The 20,237-nt window shown below is 39.0% G+C and overlaps 1 protein-coding gene across 23 annotated transcripts in view; it reads right to left on the bottom strand.

Annotated features, from left to right (window-relative positions):
* Nucleotides 1–3,733: 3,733 nt before the first annotated feature.
* The window catches only part of CCDC88A (coiled-coil domain containing 88A), a 76,589-nt gene continuing 60,085 nt past the window's right edge, over nt 3,734–20,237 (bottom strand). For 4 of the 23 annotated variants that reach the window (XM_074578568.1, XM_074578582.1, XM_074578569.1 and 1 more), the window contains 7 exons: nt 15,773–15,856; nt 14,503–14,712; nt 14,127–14,198; nt 13,495–13,581; nt 13,063–13,143; nt 11,366–11,631; nt 8,293–9,460 (listed from right to left, as the gene is read on the bottom strand). In XM_074578568.1, coding sequence (XP_074434669.1) covers nt 8,435–9,460; nt 11,366–11,631; nt 13,063–13,143; nt 13,495–13,581; nt 14,127–14,198; nt 14,503–14,712; nt 15,773–15,856 — 1,826 coding nt within the window. In that variant the 3' untranslated portion in view covers nt 8,293–8,434. Of the gene's footprint in view, nt 4,045–4,594; nt 4,695–8,292; nt 9,461–11,365; nt 11,632–13,062; nt 13,144–13,293; nt 13,351–13,494; nt 13,582–14,126; nt 14,199–14,502; nt 14,713–15,772; nt 15,857–20,237 lie in introns of those variants that run through there. The other 19 variants (XM_074578586.1, XM_074578589.1, XM_074578587.1 and 16 more) reach the window with 19 other exon arrangements.

Below are 20,237 nucleotides of genomic sequence, written 5' to 3'. Positions count from 1 at the left end.
ATACTGGGTTGATTAGTGAACTCTGGATTGACAAATGAGTTACTAAATTAGCTAGAAACTAAGATACAGTCTTACCTGTCTTCACAAGTAAAACTTATCTTACCCTCTGCCTGCCACTCACTCCACCCCCCCCCTTAAGGTTTCTTCTTTGTGGTGCCCAAAAATCATTTATCACTTAAAGAAACCCCTAAATTTGACTAGTCAAGGTTTTTAGATCCAGAAAACTTTAAATTTGAAAAATTGTTTTAAAGAAACGTGCACAATAGCAGCTTACTGTGCTTCCTGAATATTAAACATCTGTACTACCTTTGTACCCAGAAGAGATTCTGAGACTGGTCTTGGCAAAGATAACCACCAAGCAAAATCAAAGCTTCAAATACTACATTTGGCAGACCTATAATGGTTCTTTTTGTATTTACTTATGAAATTAGTGTCTTTTTAAAAAAAAATCATGAAAATAGTGTATAGGTAAAAGCTGTACAGGTCTACACAAATAAACAACACAAAACAAACACCACGCTGTCCAGAAGAAGTCTGCTACGGTTTTATCAGTTTCCTTCTGAAGAAATACCGAACACATCACCCACTGCCCACAGTGCCACCACGGAACACCACATCCTGCCAGCAACAGCAGCTTCCAGAAAGCGTGTGTATAAACGTACACACAAAATAAGAATGAAAATTATTTGGTTTGGCATTTTAATAACATCATTAATAAATGTATACAATGGCAAACATTAAAAAAATCAATATGTAAAGGAAATTACAGTTTTAAATAAGAGCTTTTTAAGTTTTGTTTCACACCTAGGTACATTCCTTTAAGGCAGTTTTATTAATATCAAAGCATTATTTACATATACATTATCATCTAACTCTAAAAATCATACATGAGCTCCTTTGTCAAGGCTGCATCATGTCTTGGAAAAAGTTTAGAAATAATAGGTGTTGGGAATGTTACTAAATCCTCAGCAGACTATCATAAAAAGTAAATAAAAATTATACATTGTATAGTACTACAACCTCTTTGTCACCCAGAACTAGCAGTGTCAGATTTGGCAACTCTTGCAGTAAAAAGCCGTGTGTACGCTGTCGTCGCAGGCTCTTCCACAGCTGCCGTGTTCTTCCCCGGGGAGTGCGTGTTTCAGAACACGTGAACCAGTCCCCAAACTGAATTTATGCTTTTATTTTAATTTTAAGGGCACAGACTGGGAATATTAAGAAAGGAAAATGATTTAAAAAGCATCAGAGCACAGAGAACCTCCTGACTGCTCTTCAGCTCTGAAACATCTTTGCAAAAGAAAACTGCTGGGAGAACCAGATTCTGATCTCTGGAATGCAGACGTATCCCTGGAGCTGCTTTTGGCAAATGTAGCAAGTGGAACCCAAAATTCCTCTCTGGTCTTGCTGCTGATGCAGATAAAGTGAGTAAAATCCCGCTGACGGTGGCGCAGAGGGGCACTAGCCGGGCTCCGGCGCACAAACCTGACCCGCACTGGGCTCTGACCCACAGGGTGGGTTCTGCCCCAAACTCCCACTGATTCTCTCACACACAGAAACTTTGCTTCAGGTTTTGGATGAGGGGGTTCATTTCTAATACACGTTATCAGTCAAACAGCATCTGAAAAGTTTGTAACTGCACCCCGGCTATGATTGCAGAGATGCTTCAAGAAGGTGTAATAATACAGAAAAAAGCAAGTGCAGAAGCTGTGATGTGTAATCTCAGGCAATTTACTGAACACAGAAGAGATCTGAGCTAATAAGTAAGAATTCAGGAGATGCGGCGAGGGTGGGTTACGCGTGCCCAGAGAAGTGCCCGCGCCATCACAGTAATACCCTACTCCTGCCCCATTCCCAGGGCCACAGAGAACCCACCTCAGCACACACAACCGCTCCAATTCCATCAATATAAAACCGTGTTTGGCACTGCAGTGTAAATCTGTTAATTCAAGACACACACATTCTAAAAATAGTAACGGTACTAAACTATTAGGGTTTAATAGTTTAAAATGCATCAGTTCCTCTGTTGTCCAAGAGAGTCAGGAGAACCCAGTCACAACCAGACCCATCTCACAGCTCTCACTGCTTGGCTTGGGATGCCCCAAATCCTCCTCAAAAACACTGCGGTATCCATTACAGTGTGGGAAACGATCCCAGATGCATCTGAGCTCAGGCTGCCCACAAAACCGCTGCGGGGCTGGATTTCAGGAGCGTACCGGGCTTCAGATCGCTCCCCGCATTGCTAATCTATGCCAATGCTCTGCACTTCCACCGAAATCGGTGACAGTCTCAACACTGAGACTAAGGGACCAGAAATGAAGGCTAGTGTGAGCTGCTCATCAAAATAAACCAATGATTTTAATGAAATACCAGGAATGTATTCAGAGGAAGAATGGGAATTCTATATGGTGGAGAGCTGCAAAATTGGTCCTATTTTCACTTAAGATAAAAAAAAAAAACAAAATGTTTAAATTCTCTGTGAAAACAATCCCGGGCTGAAAAAGAAGTGCTTATATTGTAAAACCAAAACATTCTGCTTAGATCTAGATCTTTTAGCACATTTTATCCTAAAAAGTATTTCAGAAGGAAGTCACAGTCTCCCTTTCTAAAGCTTACTGAACTTTCCTCTTTTCCCCCACTTTTCGACAAAACGGCAAGGAAATGGAAAAACGACCTGCCAGTAAGCTTTTGAGTCTGTTGAACTGCATTCTCTCTCCAGGGAAAAACGATTGTTCCAACTGCCCCGGCAGTGCGAGGCCATACACCTGCTTAAAAGCCGTGAGCCTGCAGAACAAAGCAGGAGGAGGTGGGACACTGGGAGGTCACACAGGTAACTGAACCCTTTGGAACAGAGGTTCAAGTGTGCCGGGTGATCTGTAATACAATGCAAGTAAGATAACTCGTTTTGGTTCTGCTTATAAATTCATGTACGCTTCCTTTGAGCTCTCTAAATGCTTTCAAGACAACGAATGTATGCAACCACTGAATGTACCAATAACATTTGTTGACTTTAATATAAATCAGTAATGAAAAAAATGTATCTTACTAATAAAAGATAACCTTTAAGGGGAACTGATTGTAAAATGCATATGATACTATTTACATTTCTTTTTGCCATCAAGAAACCTCCTAAGCCACAATCCGCTCATGTCAAAAGACAAACAATAAAAAAAAAAAAAAAAAAAAAAAAACCAACCAACCCAAACAGTCAATACACAAACATCCTAAGACAGTCTTATCCTGGAAATGTCATTTGTTGGAAACAGCCTTATATTAAAATAAAAGTTATAGAAAAATCATACCTGACAATTTCCTGTCAGACACATCTTAACATATATCTGCAGAATAACTTGGGAATGTGAAAAACACAAATGACAAACAATTTCTATATAATACGATTATCCCATGACTCCCACTTTCATTAGTTACCGAACTTTTCCGTATATGTAAACAGATTTTTCTCTTGCAGTATGCAACAAAAATCAGCATAAACTTTTTAAAGAGCAATTTCATGCAGATTATGCTAGCCAAATAAGGCAGTGAAGTGCCAGTAAGCTGTGAGGTTTTTGTATCTGTATATACAGTCAATTTCAACAAAATTCTACAGCATTCATTTTAGATTTACAGAAGTAAATATAAACTGCTCGTTATGGGGGTTTTTGGCTAATTATTAGCAGAAGCTTAAGCAAATCAGTGGCTAATTTCATAAACAGAGGATGAAAGAAGTTTTTTTTTTCCTGGAGTAATTCTTGAGACCTTAAAATTCTTGGTCCTTAGGGAGATGAGAACTGTCCTTTATTCAGTAGATCTTAACAGTGCAATGTGCAATAATTCCTAAGACCATCTACAGGTTTTCGGCAGTAGACTCCAGTAGAGCTCCTTGATTCAAGGAAGGAAGGAAGGTAGGTAGGTTTTTATTTCTCGCCTGCTCTAGTCACGAAGAATGTAAAAAATTCCCTTAATTTTTATTAATGATTCCTACAGTCGCTGTCTTGTTACTTCAGATATAAAGGCTTCATACTGAGATACTGAAGGACACTTTTCTCTCTGTGATCAGTTGGAAGGTAGAAAGAGAAAAGAACAATAAGAAAAGCTTAAAGTGCGAAGTATAAAATACAGAGTTAAGTCACTAACAGAACTAACAGCACTAATAGCATGCATCAAAGATGTTTTAATGAAGTCAAGAGAAGGACAGAATGCCAAAGACAAGCTTTATAAAAAGGCAGTTTCCTTATAGTTTAGAATACTTTATGTGTTTTGTTAAACTATTCTTTTAGATTTATCTGTCCCTTTCTAAGAACTGACTTCAATATTACTTCTTAATGCGATTTCTTTGAACTTCTTCAAGAGATTTGAAAAATTAAAGGAAACGTAATTTTTTACAGGCAAAACACTAAATGGGACGACGTTCCCTGCCTATGCAGGCAAAATAACTGCTGTAAAACAACCTGTTCTGGCTTAATAAGCAAGATAGAAGCCAGTTAAGCAAGCAGTATTTACATCTGGTTAATGCAATGTGCACTTGTTCTTATATGTAATGCTGTTAGTTTGTTGTAAATGAAATTAATCTCATTTACATTTTGGGCAGGAAACTCACCACTTGGCCCACATCTCATGTAGTGGGTAATAGAATTAGGAGCTTTGTTGCTCCCTAGACCTGCTTTTTGAATTTCTGCTTTCTGGGATAGCTTCCACATCTGCAGAGAAAAGCATTTAACATTATTCATTGTGTTTATCAGGACACGAAAAAAAAACCCTCATGCATTAAAATATATTCTACTTATTAGTAGAGCAAAAGAATACATAAACGCTTTTTTTTTTTTTTTTTTGAGGAAAGGACAGAGGAGAGGGATAGAAGAAACTCACTGGAAATGCCTACTCAACTAGACTCATTAAAATTCATCTTAGCATTTAGAATAACCAGGTATTATTTTCAAAGCCACAATCAGATATATTTAACTTTTATATACACTAACCCTAAACTTCTGCCTGTATGAAGAGGAAAAAAATAATCAGATGTAACCAAGGCTGACTGAACCCAGCAGAGAACGTCATCATCTTTGCATTTTTTTTTTTTTTATTTTTTTTTTTTTTTTTACTTGCTACACATTGGCAGAAATGCCAAAAATTTGATCTGCAGAACAGAAAATTATCTTTGCATGCAACAGCCTGGACATGCAAAATGCAGCATCTTAATTTACTATCCGCTTAAAGCAAAGCACCAAGCAAACCTTTAACTGCAAGCAAATTATTGAGCCTGAACAACAAAACCTTTGTTGGTCAGCAGTCATGTATTTAGTGTTTATAATTGCCATGCAAAACCCTAACATAGCTTTTAAAGGCAGCAGGGTCCAAGGACCCAGCCACGTGAATGGCGGGGGAGCAGCAGTGACCAAGTCTGAAAGGAATTTCGCAGACCAAAAGAGACATCCATGACATGTCTATTGTTAAAGCATAAAGATCAAAAAGGTGGAGGAAAAAATAATCCTTCTGTACGTGAAAACATTTCTTTTCTTTCATATATAATGAACAAATGTTGACAATTTATTTTCAGAGACATTAAAAAGTAGCATACTTTTGCTGCTCCAGCTGAACTCAATGGAGCAAAAATAGGGGCACAAAAAATTATTATCCTCAGAAGTGAAATGTAATTCATTACAAATTTATAAAACAATGCAAAATAGTAGCTTGAGCCAGCCAAGGTTAGTCTATAACTCCCACAGAGGACCTGAGACACTCATATTCAAAGACACTCGGTTATTCTGAAGCCCTTTGGGCTTAAGAGAGAAGCTATTTTAATGCTGCCCCCCCAATGGAGCAAGGTAAAACACAGGCTAAAAAGGCATTAAAAAATCAGACACGAGTATTCACTATCAGCTTTGGTTTGGATGCGAAAGCTTAGTGCTGTGGAGAGAAATAAAACTATGCAAACTGAAGTGCCCCATGGGTAGTGGCTAGAAAAAAACCCATGTATTTTGTTGCCTTGATAGCAAGCTTTAACTTCACTGTACAGGGGGAACCTTTCAAAGTTGTCCTTAGATCTTGGCCCTGCTCGTGATTACGACTGGGACTCGGCGGTCATGCCGGAGAGTTCCTAATAGACATATCTGCAGACAGTACTGGTATTTGTTGAGCTGTGACCGTGTAAGGACCTAAGCGAGACAAGGTTGGCAAACAAGGCCATGGCGTGCCTGAAAGCCACTCTGGTTTGTCCCAACAGCAGCAGCTGATCTGAACAGAAGATACTACCTCTAGCTACAGACCTTGTTCTGATCCTAACGAGCACCCTCGCTGCAAGACACAGGCTGGCCATCAGTTCAGAAAAATACAGATACTGGTAGCACAGTACAAATTTATACTAAGTACTCTCAGAGGTAAGATTTTGTTCTCTAATTCCTTAAATGACTTGCAAAATGTATTACGCACACATCACTTCAGCTAACAGCACTGTTCATCTCAAAGCTAATTCCAGCACATCTACAGATTAATGGAAATGAAGTCAAATGACAGGACCCAAGATCAGAACACTGATCTTGCTGCATGAAAGTAAATGCGTGTGATTAAGACTATATTTCAAATTTGGGTTTGGTTGTTTTTTTTAAATGGTAAGACAATTCTAGAGGGAATACTGCAATAACTACCAGCATGCTGTGAACAACATCGAAGAGAAGTGAGAAATTTATCAGCCCAATAATAACACATGCCTGTAGACATGGTCATCGGCAGCTTGACATGTGGAAACAGTAATTTTACCCTCCACAGAATATCTTTGAAACATCCAATCTTCTCCCCTTGCTCATTTTCCCCACCTCGAAATGTAGCCGGAGCTCTGGAATTAACAATTCTCCTGTACGAAATGGAGACGGTGAAGACTAACGTATAGGATGTCTGCCACGCTCCCTTGAGGAGCTGGGTATCTGCAGCACTACTTACACACTAACTTCAACGCACAGAGCAGCAACACGACTGCCACAAAACCTCCGGCGAAATAAATTCAGTTGTAAAAATCAGAATATGACATTCATTATTTTCAATATTTATTTTCAATTTTAAATATTTTTTCCCTAGATATATTTTCATTCAGGTTTTTTATAGCTTACGTAATTTTGGCCTACAATAACTGTCAGTAACTATTTCTTCTTGCAAGAAAGTGCTAATGTCTAAAGCCTCATGTAATTCTAGTTTAAGAACGATACAATTTTAAACTCTGTTTATATTTACCATTGAGAAGTTTCAGACAACTGCAGAGATGGCGGCATGTTAAGTAATTAGTTTTCAACATTTCTCTTTAGCTGGTCATCTGGGATTTAATGAGTTACTTGCTTAAGCATTCCTATACTCCCATAACTTTGCAAGCATTTCTTTTTGTTGTTTTTTCTTTTATTTAACTGTGCTAATTTAACAGTTTTTCTGTTACTTTGTTACATATCTTGTTTTATCTTATATTAGTGTTACTTCTGTTAAGAAAAAATGAATTTCCACCGTCATCAATACAGGTTTTTATTACCATACATCACAAGGAGTCTCATATAACTCTGTTACTTGACTCCTAATAAAAGCACACACTTCACTTGTACACCAGATGTGGAAAGACAAAGCATACAAAAGGGAAAAGGTGGAAAGGGTCATTTTTATATCACAAGTGCTGTGCATCATGTGACTATTTATTACCTCTTCATAAGAATTATCATTTATGTTTAGGATTATGAATGGTCTTTGTATTTATCAATGTTCAAATATTTTAGTAACTATGAACAGTAATTCATATTTAGTGTGCAAACCAGAGGCACTGAACTATTGGGCTATAAGTTGTTCCTTGTGCAAAGTGCATTTATGCCAGGACACGGCATAAAGGAAAACAGTAAGATGCTGAAATATCTCTAATGTGTCTTTTCGTTAGTATCTTGTTTTGAAAAAAAAAGGGGGGGGGGAAGTATTTTTACTCAAAATACATAATCAACGTGTTACTGATAAATCTGAAAGCGCGAGCACAACTGAAAAGTATCGTCTCTGTACCGGAAAGTTATGTTGTTCACTGTGCCACTTTTGGTGATGCAGCATGCGATTGGTTTAACATGCATTCAGTAATGTACAGGAAAAAAACAAAATATTTGTAACGCATGACAAAAAAATATAGCTTGCATTATAAAGACTTTTAAAGGCATGCAAAATATATACAGTGCAATTAATGTTTCATGCAAACTTTGGTGAGGTTACACTTTTACATTCAAACATGCCAGAGTACACAACTGAGCCCTATGCCATCGTTCCTAGAAACCAACAACCAACAGATCTAACACAAAATTATTTTTTTGTTGTACTGAAATTCTCTCTATATCCAGTGGACGCTGAGAACACCTATATGGCATATTAGGCGCTCTCTCTCTCTCTTCATATATATATATATATGTGTATATTTAACAACACCGCTTCCTTATCATACACAGCCATACTCATACCACACAGTTTTATTATCTTCAGAAACCAGCAGCAGGGGTTCAGCCTTGCCAGTGTTTACACAGGTGGGAGGGACAAATTCACTAGTGGGAACTGACCGTGGGTCACTGTGATCGGATTTCTGATTAGCAGAAGGCTGGTCTTGATTTTTCGGTACTGGTCTAAATGCTGACAGATTTGCCTGATCAGGTTTTTTTGCTGGCGATCTTTGAGGCAATCCACTTATATTACTAACTAATTCAGTGTTAAGGGATAAAAATGGCTGAGCCACAGTAAACAATCCTGTGCTGTCATTATTACCAGATATACTGGCTTTATCATTAAACACATTTGTGCTTAGCAAAGTTCTCTCATGGAAATCTGACCTTTCCATCCTCGAGGTCGTAGGCACATCAGGGTTACATCCTAAGTTACGTGGTTTAACTGTATTAGCTGCATTGCTCTGTGGGACACAATCTACTCGGTAAGCCACGCAGTGAAAAAAATGAGAGGATAACTGGTGTGCTGAGTACTCACTAGAGGTCGATGGGACACTTCTGTCAGGGGCAGATGGTGCTGGGTCAACTGATACAGGTTGCCTACTGTCCTTAGACAAAAAATCATGAATGCTTGTCCTCCGAGTAGTTCCTTCAGCTGTAGAAATCACGCTGCTCGCCCGAGGTAAGGTAGCGTATGGGTTGCAATCTCTTGATTGTCGTTGTGATACAGATGCTTGTATCTTGTCTTTAACTGATCTGGCCCTCCCTTGAGCGCCTGATGTAAATTTTATTGGAGAGCTGGTGAAGTAGGTATCGTCGGTTTTACGAAGGCTGGGCCTTACAAGTTGTTCTGCTTTAATGGCTCGTCCATCGGAGAAATCGATTGTGTTTTTCACACTTAATGATCTCACAATACCACAACCGGCAGATGGCTGTTTTCTTAGCTTTTCCTTTCCCGTCAGCTCCGCAGACTCAGATAAGCTTTTCATTACTTCATCTAAAAGGTTCTCTTCACTTGCAGATTTCATCTGTCAGAAACATGAAGCATCTTACCAATTTATAAACTGTAATTTTGACCTTTTTCTTAAGCAATCTTTGTGGACATAAATGAAAAACAGTTCTAAAAAGTGTTTGCCTTTTTTTTTTTTTTAATTTCTCAGACCTAAAAGCAGTGTTAAACATCTACGGCACATACTCACAAGTCTTCTGTACAGCTTACAAGCAAGTACTTTGAAAACGAGGCGTCAGACAGACCATAACTATCTGTAATTAGTTCCTGTAATACTGATTAACTCAGCAAATCAGATGATCAAGACTTCCAGTTCATCTTCTCACTCCCTTGCGCTCCACCATCACTCATGCAATCACTCATCTTCCTATGCACTTTCACACGGACTATTACTTAACTTAGACTGATCATCCAGAGCTCAAAGCTTAAATTCTGTACACACTCAAAGACAAAAGATCTCAGAAAGCAACATAAAGCACATAACCTTTAGGCATCCTTGGTGCCCAAATTTGGACTGGGCAGCTCTCAAATGTCTCTTTTTGGAGAAAAGACTTCAGAGCTAGAAAAGAAGTTTAGGTGAATACTATTCACAGACTCAGCAGAGAGAGACTTCAGTCTTTTTCAAAATGGTAAGAGAAACAATTTGGAAAGAATTAACCTAAGAGCATTAAGGAAATGCTCTGGCAGAAGCCTGGAAAGAGATCTCTTAAATACCCTTCCAACTAGAATGATTCGGTGATGCTACAAAAGAGATTCTGTGATTCATGAACAGCAGTGAACTAGACTCCATGACTCAGGTGGTTTCTTTTATTTCTATTGCCAGAAGAGTATTCTCTAATGCTTAAAACCCAAAAACCCTCGTCAGAGAGACCACGGGTGAGAGATCATTTGAAGTATCTAACAAAAAATCCAGAAACTTAGTCCAGACTCAAGTCACTACCCCAGACCACCCCGATCAATTCAGCCGTGAATGCGTATTTTTCAATTTCAGTTGTATTGTTAAAAACAGATGGAGTCTGATCCTTACTCTTGAGAGGGCCTCGTCACAGTAGCTGGCTTCCTTTATCCTAGAGGATAAAGCCTTGATCGGGCAGCCTGTAGTAGACACCGACCACAAGATTCCCCCTGTTGCCTCGGTCTCTAATTCCTACCCATAAGCTTTCGGCTTCCTCTTGGCTATTCTTTAGGGAGATCTGATCTAGTTAAAGATATCCCTGCTTACTGCAGGGGGGCTGGACTAGATGACCTTTAGAGGTGCCTTCCAACCCAACACATTCTATGGTTCTATGATTCTAGAGCACTTCTAGGCTTAGGACACATCTACTCAAGAACCAGCGATGAAGAAATTAGAACACTAGCAGAGACAAGGTGATTTAGGGCTTCTAACAAACCGTCACCGATTTAGAGAAACATTCTCTTTGTCTTATTCCTCTCAGATTTCAACAAGCTCCAAGGCCAGTTTTTTTCCCCAGTCAAGTCAAAAAGACACAACTGAAGCAGACAGGACTCTCTCCTCAGGGAATGAAGTAAAGCATCTTCCTTCCTGTTGACGTAACACATCTGACAACAGCCACTACTGAAGGTAAGTGCAAGGAGGAGTAAACTTACTGGGAGTTCACAGCCTTCCGTCTCAACTGCGATGAGTGTGCCGCGCATCAGTGCACCGGGCAATTTTGTGCAGTACAGATTGACTGTCTTACCTAATTCAGTAACCCAGAAAGGGTCCGGCTGCAAAATTCCAAATGATTTTGTGTGTAATACAGCAAGTACAGTTTATGAGGATACAGTCCACACTACTTCTTAATGCAGGCATAACCAGTACCTCCACAACGTTTTACAGCTATTCTACTCACTGTAAGTCTTCTATTAATCCTGTGCCCATTGAAGAGATAATACGTGGTTAAAATATTTTTTTTAAACTAACCTCGCTTGAGGTACTCTTGTTGCTTTCTTCTAAAAACTGTTGCAGGGTAACAACTTCGCTCCCGGGAGAGCCGCTTTTGATGTGTTTTCCACGGCTGTCCAGTGTCTCGGGTGTTCTTTGCTGGAGCACGGGACTAGACCTCCCCTGTCCTTTCAGATACTGGACAGGGCTGCTGCTGCTGCTGGACCAAGCCTCGTGGTCGTGCGCCAGACTAAACTCGCCGCTGCTGTGACTCTGCGGCCTGCTCTGATTGTGAACTGCACCTGCTTTTGGGGCAAACGGTACTAAGTATTTAATAAGAAAAATAATATCAAAGCTGTTAAGCAGTATAACCTTACGCAAATCTGGAATATGATCTGATTGAGTTAATAATAATTCTATTTAAAGTTGTAAAAAAATCCAGTTGTCCTTTTTTCAGTCAAACCACATATAGTATTACTACCATTGCGCTCCCCTGACTTACCTCTTACAGCTCTTCAAACATGACATGATAGCTTTTGAATAAAAAGCCACTTTCACTTATCATCTGGGCCTCCATCTACATAACAGTATGTTCCAAGAGGCTAAAGATACGCCTCCACTCTTGTTCAGCATCACTGCGAGGCACACGCGCTAATATACTATTAATGAGTTTTACATTAAATGAAATACAAAGGATGGAATAGAAAGAAAATATTTTCTTCAACATAGTTCTTCAACAAGAACTATTTAGGAATGCTGCGTCTCCAACAGTTTCTGCCGTTACTTCTAGTTTATTACAACTGTGACCTTAAGGAAGCACATGGCATTAAACACAAAATAGATTCCACAACACCAGTTCCTTTATTTTTTCAATAATCGTGATTTGCGTAAAAAATACTGATGAATAATCAAGTATTTCCTACTTCATGTTCCTCCTCAGAAATGAAATTAAGTTTGAAGAAAGATAAATTGTTTACAGCAGAAATTTCTAATACTGTATAGAAACTGGGGCAAGGAGCACTTAAAAGCATCTTTTACAGAAGGGAATAATCCAACAGACAGAAAATAAAACTAATAAAGATCTTAAGCTAGCATTCATCAATAAATTTCCAAACAAACAGATACTGTTTAATAGCCATGAATATAAAATGAAGTCTTGAGCAGGCAGCGTTCTAGCCGAGAACGTACAATGGCCATTATAAACAAAAACAGATCAAGGCTCGTAATGTATGAAATTTAGAGAATATTGATGAATTCAGGAAAACGGTATTAATCTTTTAAAAACAGAATATAAAAATTTACAGGATGGTATTACATATGCCAGTTTGTCCAATTTGTGTCGTACACGATACAGCGTTACAGCAGCAGTGCGCACGTGGTAGGATGCTAGGAGAAAAAAAAATGGAGCAACTTCTCTGCTGAAAAATAAGTGATTTTAAAGTAATTTGGAGGGAATTCTTATTTTTTAACATCGTTACTTCGGTTAGGTTTGGTTTAAAATACTTTGTAACTTACATACTAATATCACCCTTTTAATGTTTATTACAAAACTAAGTTCTATTTAATACTTGCATCCTTTCCTAATGTGGGGAATGAAGGCTATAAAATGCTTAAGAAAAACATGCTGTGGTGTGTTGTGAGAATTGCTTTTGGTTTTGTTTTTTTAAGCTATATAGATGATCTTACAGAGCAAATAACGGAAATGAAGCATGTATGCAAATTCACCAACAGCATACCTTTGACTTCATGGAGTGAAGCATTGTTATTGCTATTGCTAGTGGATGTTCTGCCACTATCAAGGCTGGCTGGTCTGGAAGCTAAATGGAAAATTAGGAGACAGCGTGATGAACAAAATTGTAGCAGATGACACGGTACCTTTACATTCTGATCACAGAATGCTCAGAGGCAGGAATCATGCACTATGTCACAGGCTGAGCATGCCCATTGTCAACAAAGTGGTTTCTTACAGATCAGAAAGCGAAGGGATTTCCAGGCAGTCCAAGAGGACACTTTAGAAAAGGGCACTACAGGAATAGTGAGGTACAAGGGAGAGGAAAAGAGAAATAGAGTGTACATTTAGAATTGAAACCGACTGGTTAGTGGGAAACCAGGATTTTACAGACGAAAGGATGGGCATGCAGGAGGCTGCTCGTGATTAGGTCACTTACAACAGATTTGACAAGGAACCTTGCACATTGCTGAAATGCCACGAACAGGAGGAGCAAGAGCATCTGCACAGATAATGTCCTGTACTCCTATCCAATACAAGGGAAATGCACCGTTACCACCTTCAAAAATGTTTCTTGCTCATACTAATTTAAGTATTTATATAAGAGTTAAAACTTCACTTCTAAATAATCTATGATAGCTTTCACTTTGTAGTTTTGCTTGAAGACACGTCATGATTTTATAAAATACAGTACAAGACAAATTTAGGTTTCACTGAACAATAAACACTGAAAAATCAGGCCAGATTTAGATTATGTCTTTTAGGATTGAAATTGTAATTTCTTTTATTTTACTATTAACTTCAGGAAGTTTTTACAAGGGAAAATGTTTTGATCCTGTTCAGATGCACTTCGCAGATACTTTCTACTAGAGATACAGAACATCTATCTGATGTAGTAGTTAAGAAAGAAAACAATAATCTGAAGAAATGATACTATACATTCAAGAGATATGCAAATCACAGAAAGCATGCTCACTTATAACGATGCCATTCACTTTTTTTTTTTTTGCAAACTTTGTTAACATTCACATAATTTATCCTTAATTCATTTAATTAAAGTTCACCTCTTACCATGAACTCTCGATCCTGTACTAGAATCATCACTAATACCTTGCGGACTTACATCTTCAAAGGATGTAGTATCTATACACAGAGACATAAAACGAGATGTAAAATAAAATAAAACGAAAAGGTTATTGAAATATGTATAATCTGTAAAATACACTAAAATATTTTTCAAACCAATCCATTTTTACTTAGGTAACATTCTGTAGGAAAAATCCTGAAGCATTTTATAACTGCAGTTAATAAACCTACTCAGCATCTTAGCACTGCAACTCAATTATTGAGGTTGCTTTTTGCTGAAAAACTTAAAATGTAAGTAAAACCAATATTTACATGAAATTGCTGTTACACATAGTCACATCGCGGTGCAAAAAGCTCCTACCTATACCTTTATTATTTAGTAACTGCTTGGATCTGAAGCCTGTCGAAGAGTTGACAGTTGCAAAGTTGATAGCTGTAGTAGAGAAGGCCATAGCTCCCAATTCCTTCCTCCTTTTACCCGCAGATATATCATCAGGACCCTCCAGATGCTCAGAACTACCTGTCCATTGTCCTCCTGCCAGGACCATGGACTGCACCAGGTCATTCATGGCTGGGATGCAAATGAAAGCAAATGATCAGCATGGTCAATGTATTTGCTTCTGGTTCTTATTTTGTATTGCAAAACATTTGACAGTTTTCTAAGCATTAAAGCGCATTGAATACTGGGAGATATAAACACGAGGTCATCCATGTTACGACATGCAATCAGCTCAATGAATGAGAAGTGTTATAAGTCAGAGACTTCTTTCAGCTCAGTATGGTTCTAAAAACTGATTTTATCAAGTATAACCGCCATGCTTGCGCTGCAATGATATGTAATATATGTGTGTTAGAAGCTGTGATATGCGGTTTGCAGTGATAAAATGGAATGAATAAGGATAAAGTGAGCAAAGGTGCTAATACAATATAATGTCAACAATGATACGGGATCCTTGTACAGTGCAGGTTACTGCAGGGATACTGTATTTTATATAGTAACAAACAAAAGGATCTGAAAAAGATGACATCTGATGATATTCACCTTTACTTCACAAAACTAGAGGAAACTGTCCACCCCTTGTTAAAAAAAAAATAAAATAAATCAACACAACATGTTGGCAACAACAACTGATGAGTACTTGAAGAGTGACAGACCACCATATAGCCTTGCACTATTTTTTCTACACTTTCTTTGAACAAAAAAATTACAGTGATTTCTTAACAAAAGGCTTACGAAATGTGTAATTTAGAACTATTTATGTTAACACAGTGCACTGTAAATTTATATACACAGACACGTGTGTATATAGACAACTGTATACAAATGTATGCGATTACAATGCACTGAATATATATATATATATGTATGTGCATGTGCAGGTACGCGTGTAGGTGTGTGTGCGCACGCGCACATGTGCACATATATAAAGCATTCAGTGCCAAGGTTTTAAAAAAAAAAAAAAAAGAAAAGAGAAAAAAGAAAAAGCTCCAGCTCCTTGTATTGTAGCAGGACTTGCACATTGCAAAATAGGAGGAAAAATACAGCGCAGTCCAGGGAGAGGTTAGTGAAAAATTAGTAATGGAAGCCAGTGTAGCCATTTAAAAGAAGCTGAACTGTCATAAAGTCTTACACATGGAGCGACGGTAGAAGGCCTTCATTTTGTCTTTTTCCTTCGGTCTGTTCCTCAAAAAGGGCAGTCTTTTCAGTGCAACCACTTTTATGTCATAGCATGAGGAAAAACGGAAACAGGGAGATGAAAGAAAAAAAGGGAGAAGAACAGATGGAAGTTAAATGTTGAAACTAAGGACAGAAATGAATGTCTGAGTTTAAGCTATGTATGCTATGCTAAAAACTACCACTCGTGTTTCTGTGTGATAATGAAATATGAAAACTACACTGAAATATGGAAACTACACTATGAACACTTTCATATACTCAGAAATGCACTGAAAACAATGGTGAAGAGTGTAATACAGTTTCAGAGGTCTAACTGCCGAGCTCTTGAAAAAAATAAATGTAACTTCTTTGCAGACGATTACAGAAATTAGACGATTACAGATTATGTAGTTCTTCCTGTGAAAAATAGCATTTCTTGAACATAAAAATGTCAAGCTTAAAACAAAAAAAAGCTTAAAACTGAAAGCAACTCTAAGTACAACTTCTACTTTAAAATATGTTCACATCACTATTTTTTGAGATTAATAACTTTTGTAATGTTTTGCCCTGCCTCTCTGGTAGGACACTATCTATTATCAGTCTTCATTTGTTCCATTTTGTGCTCAATAATTTTGGTCACCTACTGTCCTGTAGAAAAATTACAGGGACCTTATGTTCAAGCTACTGTTTGCGTGCAGTCACTTTAACTTTCTACTGAAATAATCCATTTCAAATCTCTAATAAGAAAAATAAAATCAAGACTTATTGTCTAGAATGGTATACACCATATTTTTTAGCTGAAAAATACCGAAGATTTAAAAAAAAAAAATACCAAAAGAAAATCCAAATGTGAGCGTTGCTGTAATGTTTTGGGAGGCTTAAGAGAAAAATTGAGATACATAATCTCAGGAAAAAGAGTTAAAATTACAGCTAGTACGAAGAGATGGGGGAGGGGGAAGTCACAAGTTAATCTTGCCCTTAGATTCAAGTGTTCCGCATTAGTAACCCGTTACTGGCAGATAAACATGTCCGTGACTGCCAAGCGCACAGGAGCCACATGCAAACAACGGGCATGTAAAGACCCAGAAAGAAACGCATAATGAAATTACCAAAAAGTTCTTATTTATGCAGATATGAAAGCAGCATAGTCCAGTTGATCAGCCCAAGATCTGCTTATTTTATCTCTCTGAAGTCGCTTTTGGGACACATGCTTTGTCATTTGCCTTGGTTTTCCGCTCAGCCAGAAGCTTGTTAGGCAGCGCCTTCTATTTCAAACAGCAGTGCATCTATACGTGCGCATCCACCAGTGCACGTGAACTGCCTCGACCGAGAAATGCATCTCCCTTTCCATCATGCTATTCTGTGTTTGCGCTTACAGTAAGACATTTGCAATGTGATACATTTTACAACTTCCAGCAAATGCACGATCGGCACAGCCGTAAGTGTCAAAAACAAACACAAGAGTTCACACAGTTGCAGAATATAACTCTGTCGTGACCGGAGAGGAACAGCAAACGCCCTCCTGTGCCAGGTGCTTATGCTGTGGGGCAGGGGAGAGCAGGGAGAAAAGAAAGGCGCACATGCTACCTACGTAAGACCGGAGTACACTAAGTACAATTTCACCTTTGAATAATTCACTACGTAGGCATACAGATATTTTTTGTTTTGTACATACACTTGTAGGTACTTCAAAATAACCAGTTTTGGGATTTGGTCTGATTTTTTTCAGATCAATAAAGCACTCCTCGTCTTGTAGATCCTGAGGAAATAAGCCAAAACCAACATAAACATAGATGCTGTCTGTCTCAAAAAAAGCAGAGAGGCTGCTAACCCTCTCACAAAGGAGACATGCATGTTGTCTGGCTATAAAGGTGTAAGTTCTGTACATAAAAGTCTGTATATAAAAGTACATAGCTTTGAACAGATCCCTCCAAAGGAATAGGAGGCAGAGCATCAAACTAGTTTCCTAACAGGTAAATAACCGATCAGTTTTAGCACAAATGCCACCCAACCAGAGAGGGAATTCTGTTCTATTCCTACTTTTTGTCATCATGGCGTAACATGAGTCTTCTGTAACTTCTATAATCCTTTATAGACAAGATAACTGATCCCTCTTAATTAAAAGCGTCCACCCTAATCTTATTAAAAAGTAACCAGAGGATGTTCAAGAATCATTTGAGTCATCTGTGATTCTTGTTCGTTAACACAGATCACCTCCAAAAGGACAGATTCATGGCTCTCGGCAACTGTACCAAACAGAAGACTTCACTGCAACTACCGACGTCCTGGAAATCATACACCAAAGCCTGTCCTTTGGTAAAACGCAACCTCCTTGAGAGACTACATAAGTACTTTCTGCATAGAATACAACTAAAGAAATGTCCCGCAAAAAACAGTGAACAGCAGCAGAAACAAACAGGACACCACAAAGTTTACCTTAGGCTGCTCTAGCTCTTTACACCTTCATTCCAATGAACTTTAAAAACAGAATGGCAGGAGGACTATTTTGGCATCAGTAATCATGTACTCAAAGAACTCTAGTTATGATTCATTAACTTTTCTTTCTCTTTTCAGTGTTCTATAAACACATTCTTGCTTTCTGAGCTGAGAATGAATGATGAGTACTGCAGAATTCCTCCACTGATCGGGAAATCTCCAATCTTGTAATCCTCCTACTGTTTGCCAGTAACACTCTGGGGAATTCCGTATGGATAGTATTAAAATCCTCAAACCGTATTGTTCACGCATGCAAGAACGTGTTAGGCAGACATCCTCGAAATGTTTTGGCAATAGAAAATGGAGCCCAATATACCGTTCACTTCCACTACGACAGAATGTGTCTGCTACTGGTACTACTATTTAAAGATGACCGGCTTACTAATAATAGCCTTAATTCCTTGAGATGTTGTTAATAATCTCAAAGACTTGAAGTGGAAGCTAGCAAAAGTAATCTGGTTTTCTCCACAGAAAAAAAAAAAAAAAATAAAAAATTCCACTTGTCTGTCTTGGGTCTCCCAAGCAGACGCTCAGAATCCCCCAAGAAGAAGGTCTCTGCACAAAGCAGACGTCAGACCTACGGACTCACCCGATTCAGGCACTGACCACAGACACGGAAAGCAAAGGGGAAGCTCTGGAGGCAGAGGAGCACGCAGTACCCGCAGTGCCTGCGGGATAACTCGTGCTGCAGCCATACCAGCACCCCCCCTCTCCAGAGGGCCGCCAGAGCCGGAGCGGTGCTTCCAGCACTCTCAGACCTCAGGTGCTGCTTTCTCCACAGAACGGGGCAACCCGAGGTTTGCGCCAAGATCACCTGTCTTTGTAAGGGAACAGGTCTCCTGGAAACACTTGCATTAGAAAGCGTCCTGTATTAGGAAAACAGTCTCCATCACACCCTTCAAAAGAAGAAAATCTACAGATTTCACATTGCCAATCTATTTATCAGTAGTGGTAGCAGCAGGATGATTCCTTTTGGAATCAATATCTGACAGCTTTCTCTGACAGGGTATATGGGGTAGGAAACCTATACATCTCAAAGATTGCTTTATGTCAGATACTCTGTCCTCCAGCTTTTGAGAGCACCCCTGATACGTGCTTGTGACCGCAGTTTGGAGAACGTAAGCTGCCTTCTTCCTGCCTTCTGAAGGACAGGCAGGACATCTCACCTCAGCAGTTCCCTCCAGAACCACCGCCACGCCTGGACACAGCAGATCAGGGTGGAACACAGCTTGCCCAGAACTGCCTTCAGCCGGTGTGGGAAGCTGCAGTACCTGAGTATTTGCATGGCCAAGCGGCAGCTTGCAGGTTTTCTCATTCTTGAGGCTTCTTTCAGAGGAAGCCGCTACTGCCAAGCCGCTTTTTACAGAAAAGAAAGGAGTCACAATATCATGATATTTAGGATTTACAGTCATTCTAAAAGCAGAAGAAATATACTGCAAAACCTGCACCATTACTGGTACTTCTCACATTGAGCTATTCTCTTAATTTTGTGAGATGCAAACTGTCTCAGTAAGATTGTCAGCATTGAACTGGCACGTAATTCATCCAAATTCTATCAAAAACTGTGGTTTCCATGGCGACGTGTGTACTGGAGGAAGTTTAGAATCTAGAATTAGATCAGCCCTTCCAGTACGTGGATAAATACACTGGGATTAAGGGGAACATGAACAAGGTCCATGGAGTAGAAAATTAATGAGGTCTGAACAACTTCAAACCTCTTTTGAGGATCAGCCACCGTAACTTCAGCCATGGCTCCACCAGGAGGGTAACTGCACGCTACAAGGTCCCAAGTATCATGCAAAGAAAACTGTCACATAAAAGAGCCTTCCAGAAGATGAAATCGCTGACACAGATGCAGATGGTCTGAACCGAAGCGTGCACACTCGTGATTCCAACTAACGCACTCGCAAACACATCCACTGCAGCTCCAGTCACGGCTGGAT

The sequence above is a fragment of the Larus michahellis genome, chromosome 3 (genome assembly GCF_964199755.1).
Source record: "Larus michahellis chromosome 3, bLarMic1.1, whole genome shotgun sequence".
NCBI lineage: Eukaryota > Metazoa > Chordata > Aves > Charadriiformes > Laridae > Larus > Larus michahellis.
Note: the sequence above shows the minus strand (reverse complement) of the source record. Positions and strands in the feature narration are given on the sequence as shown.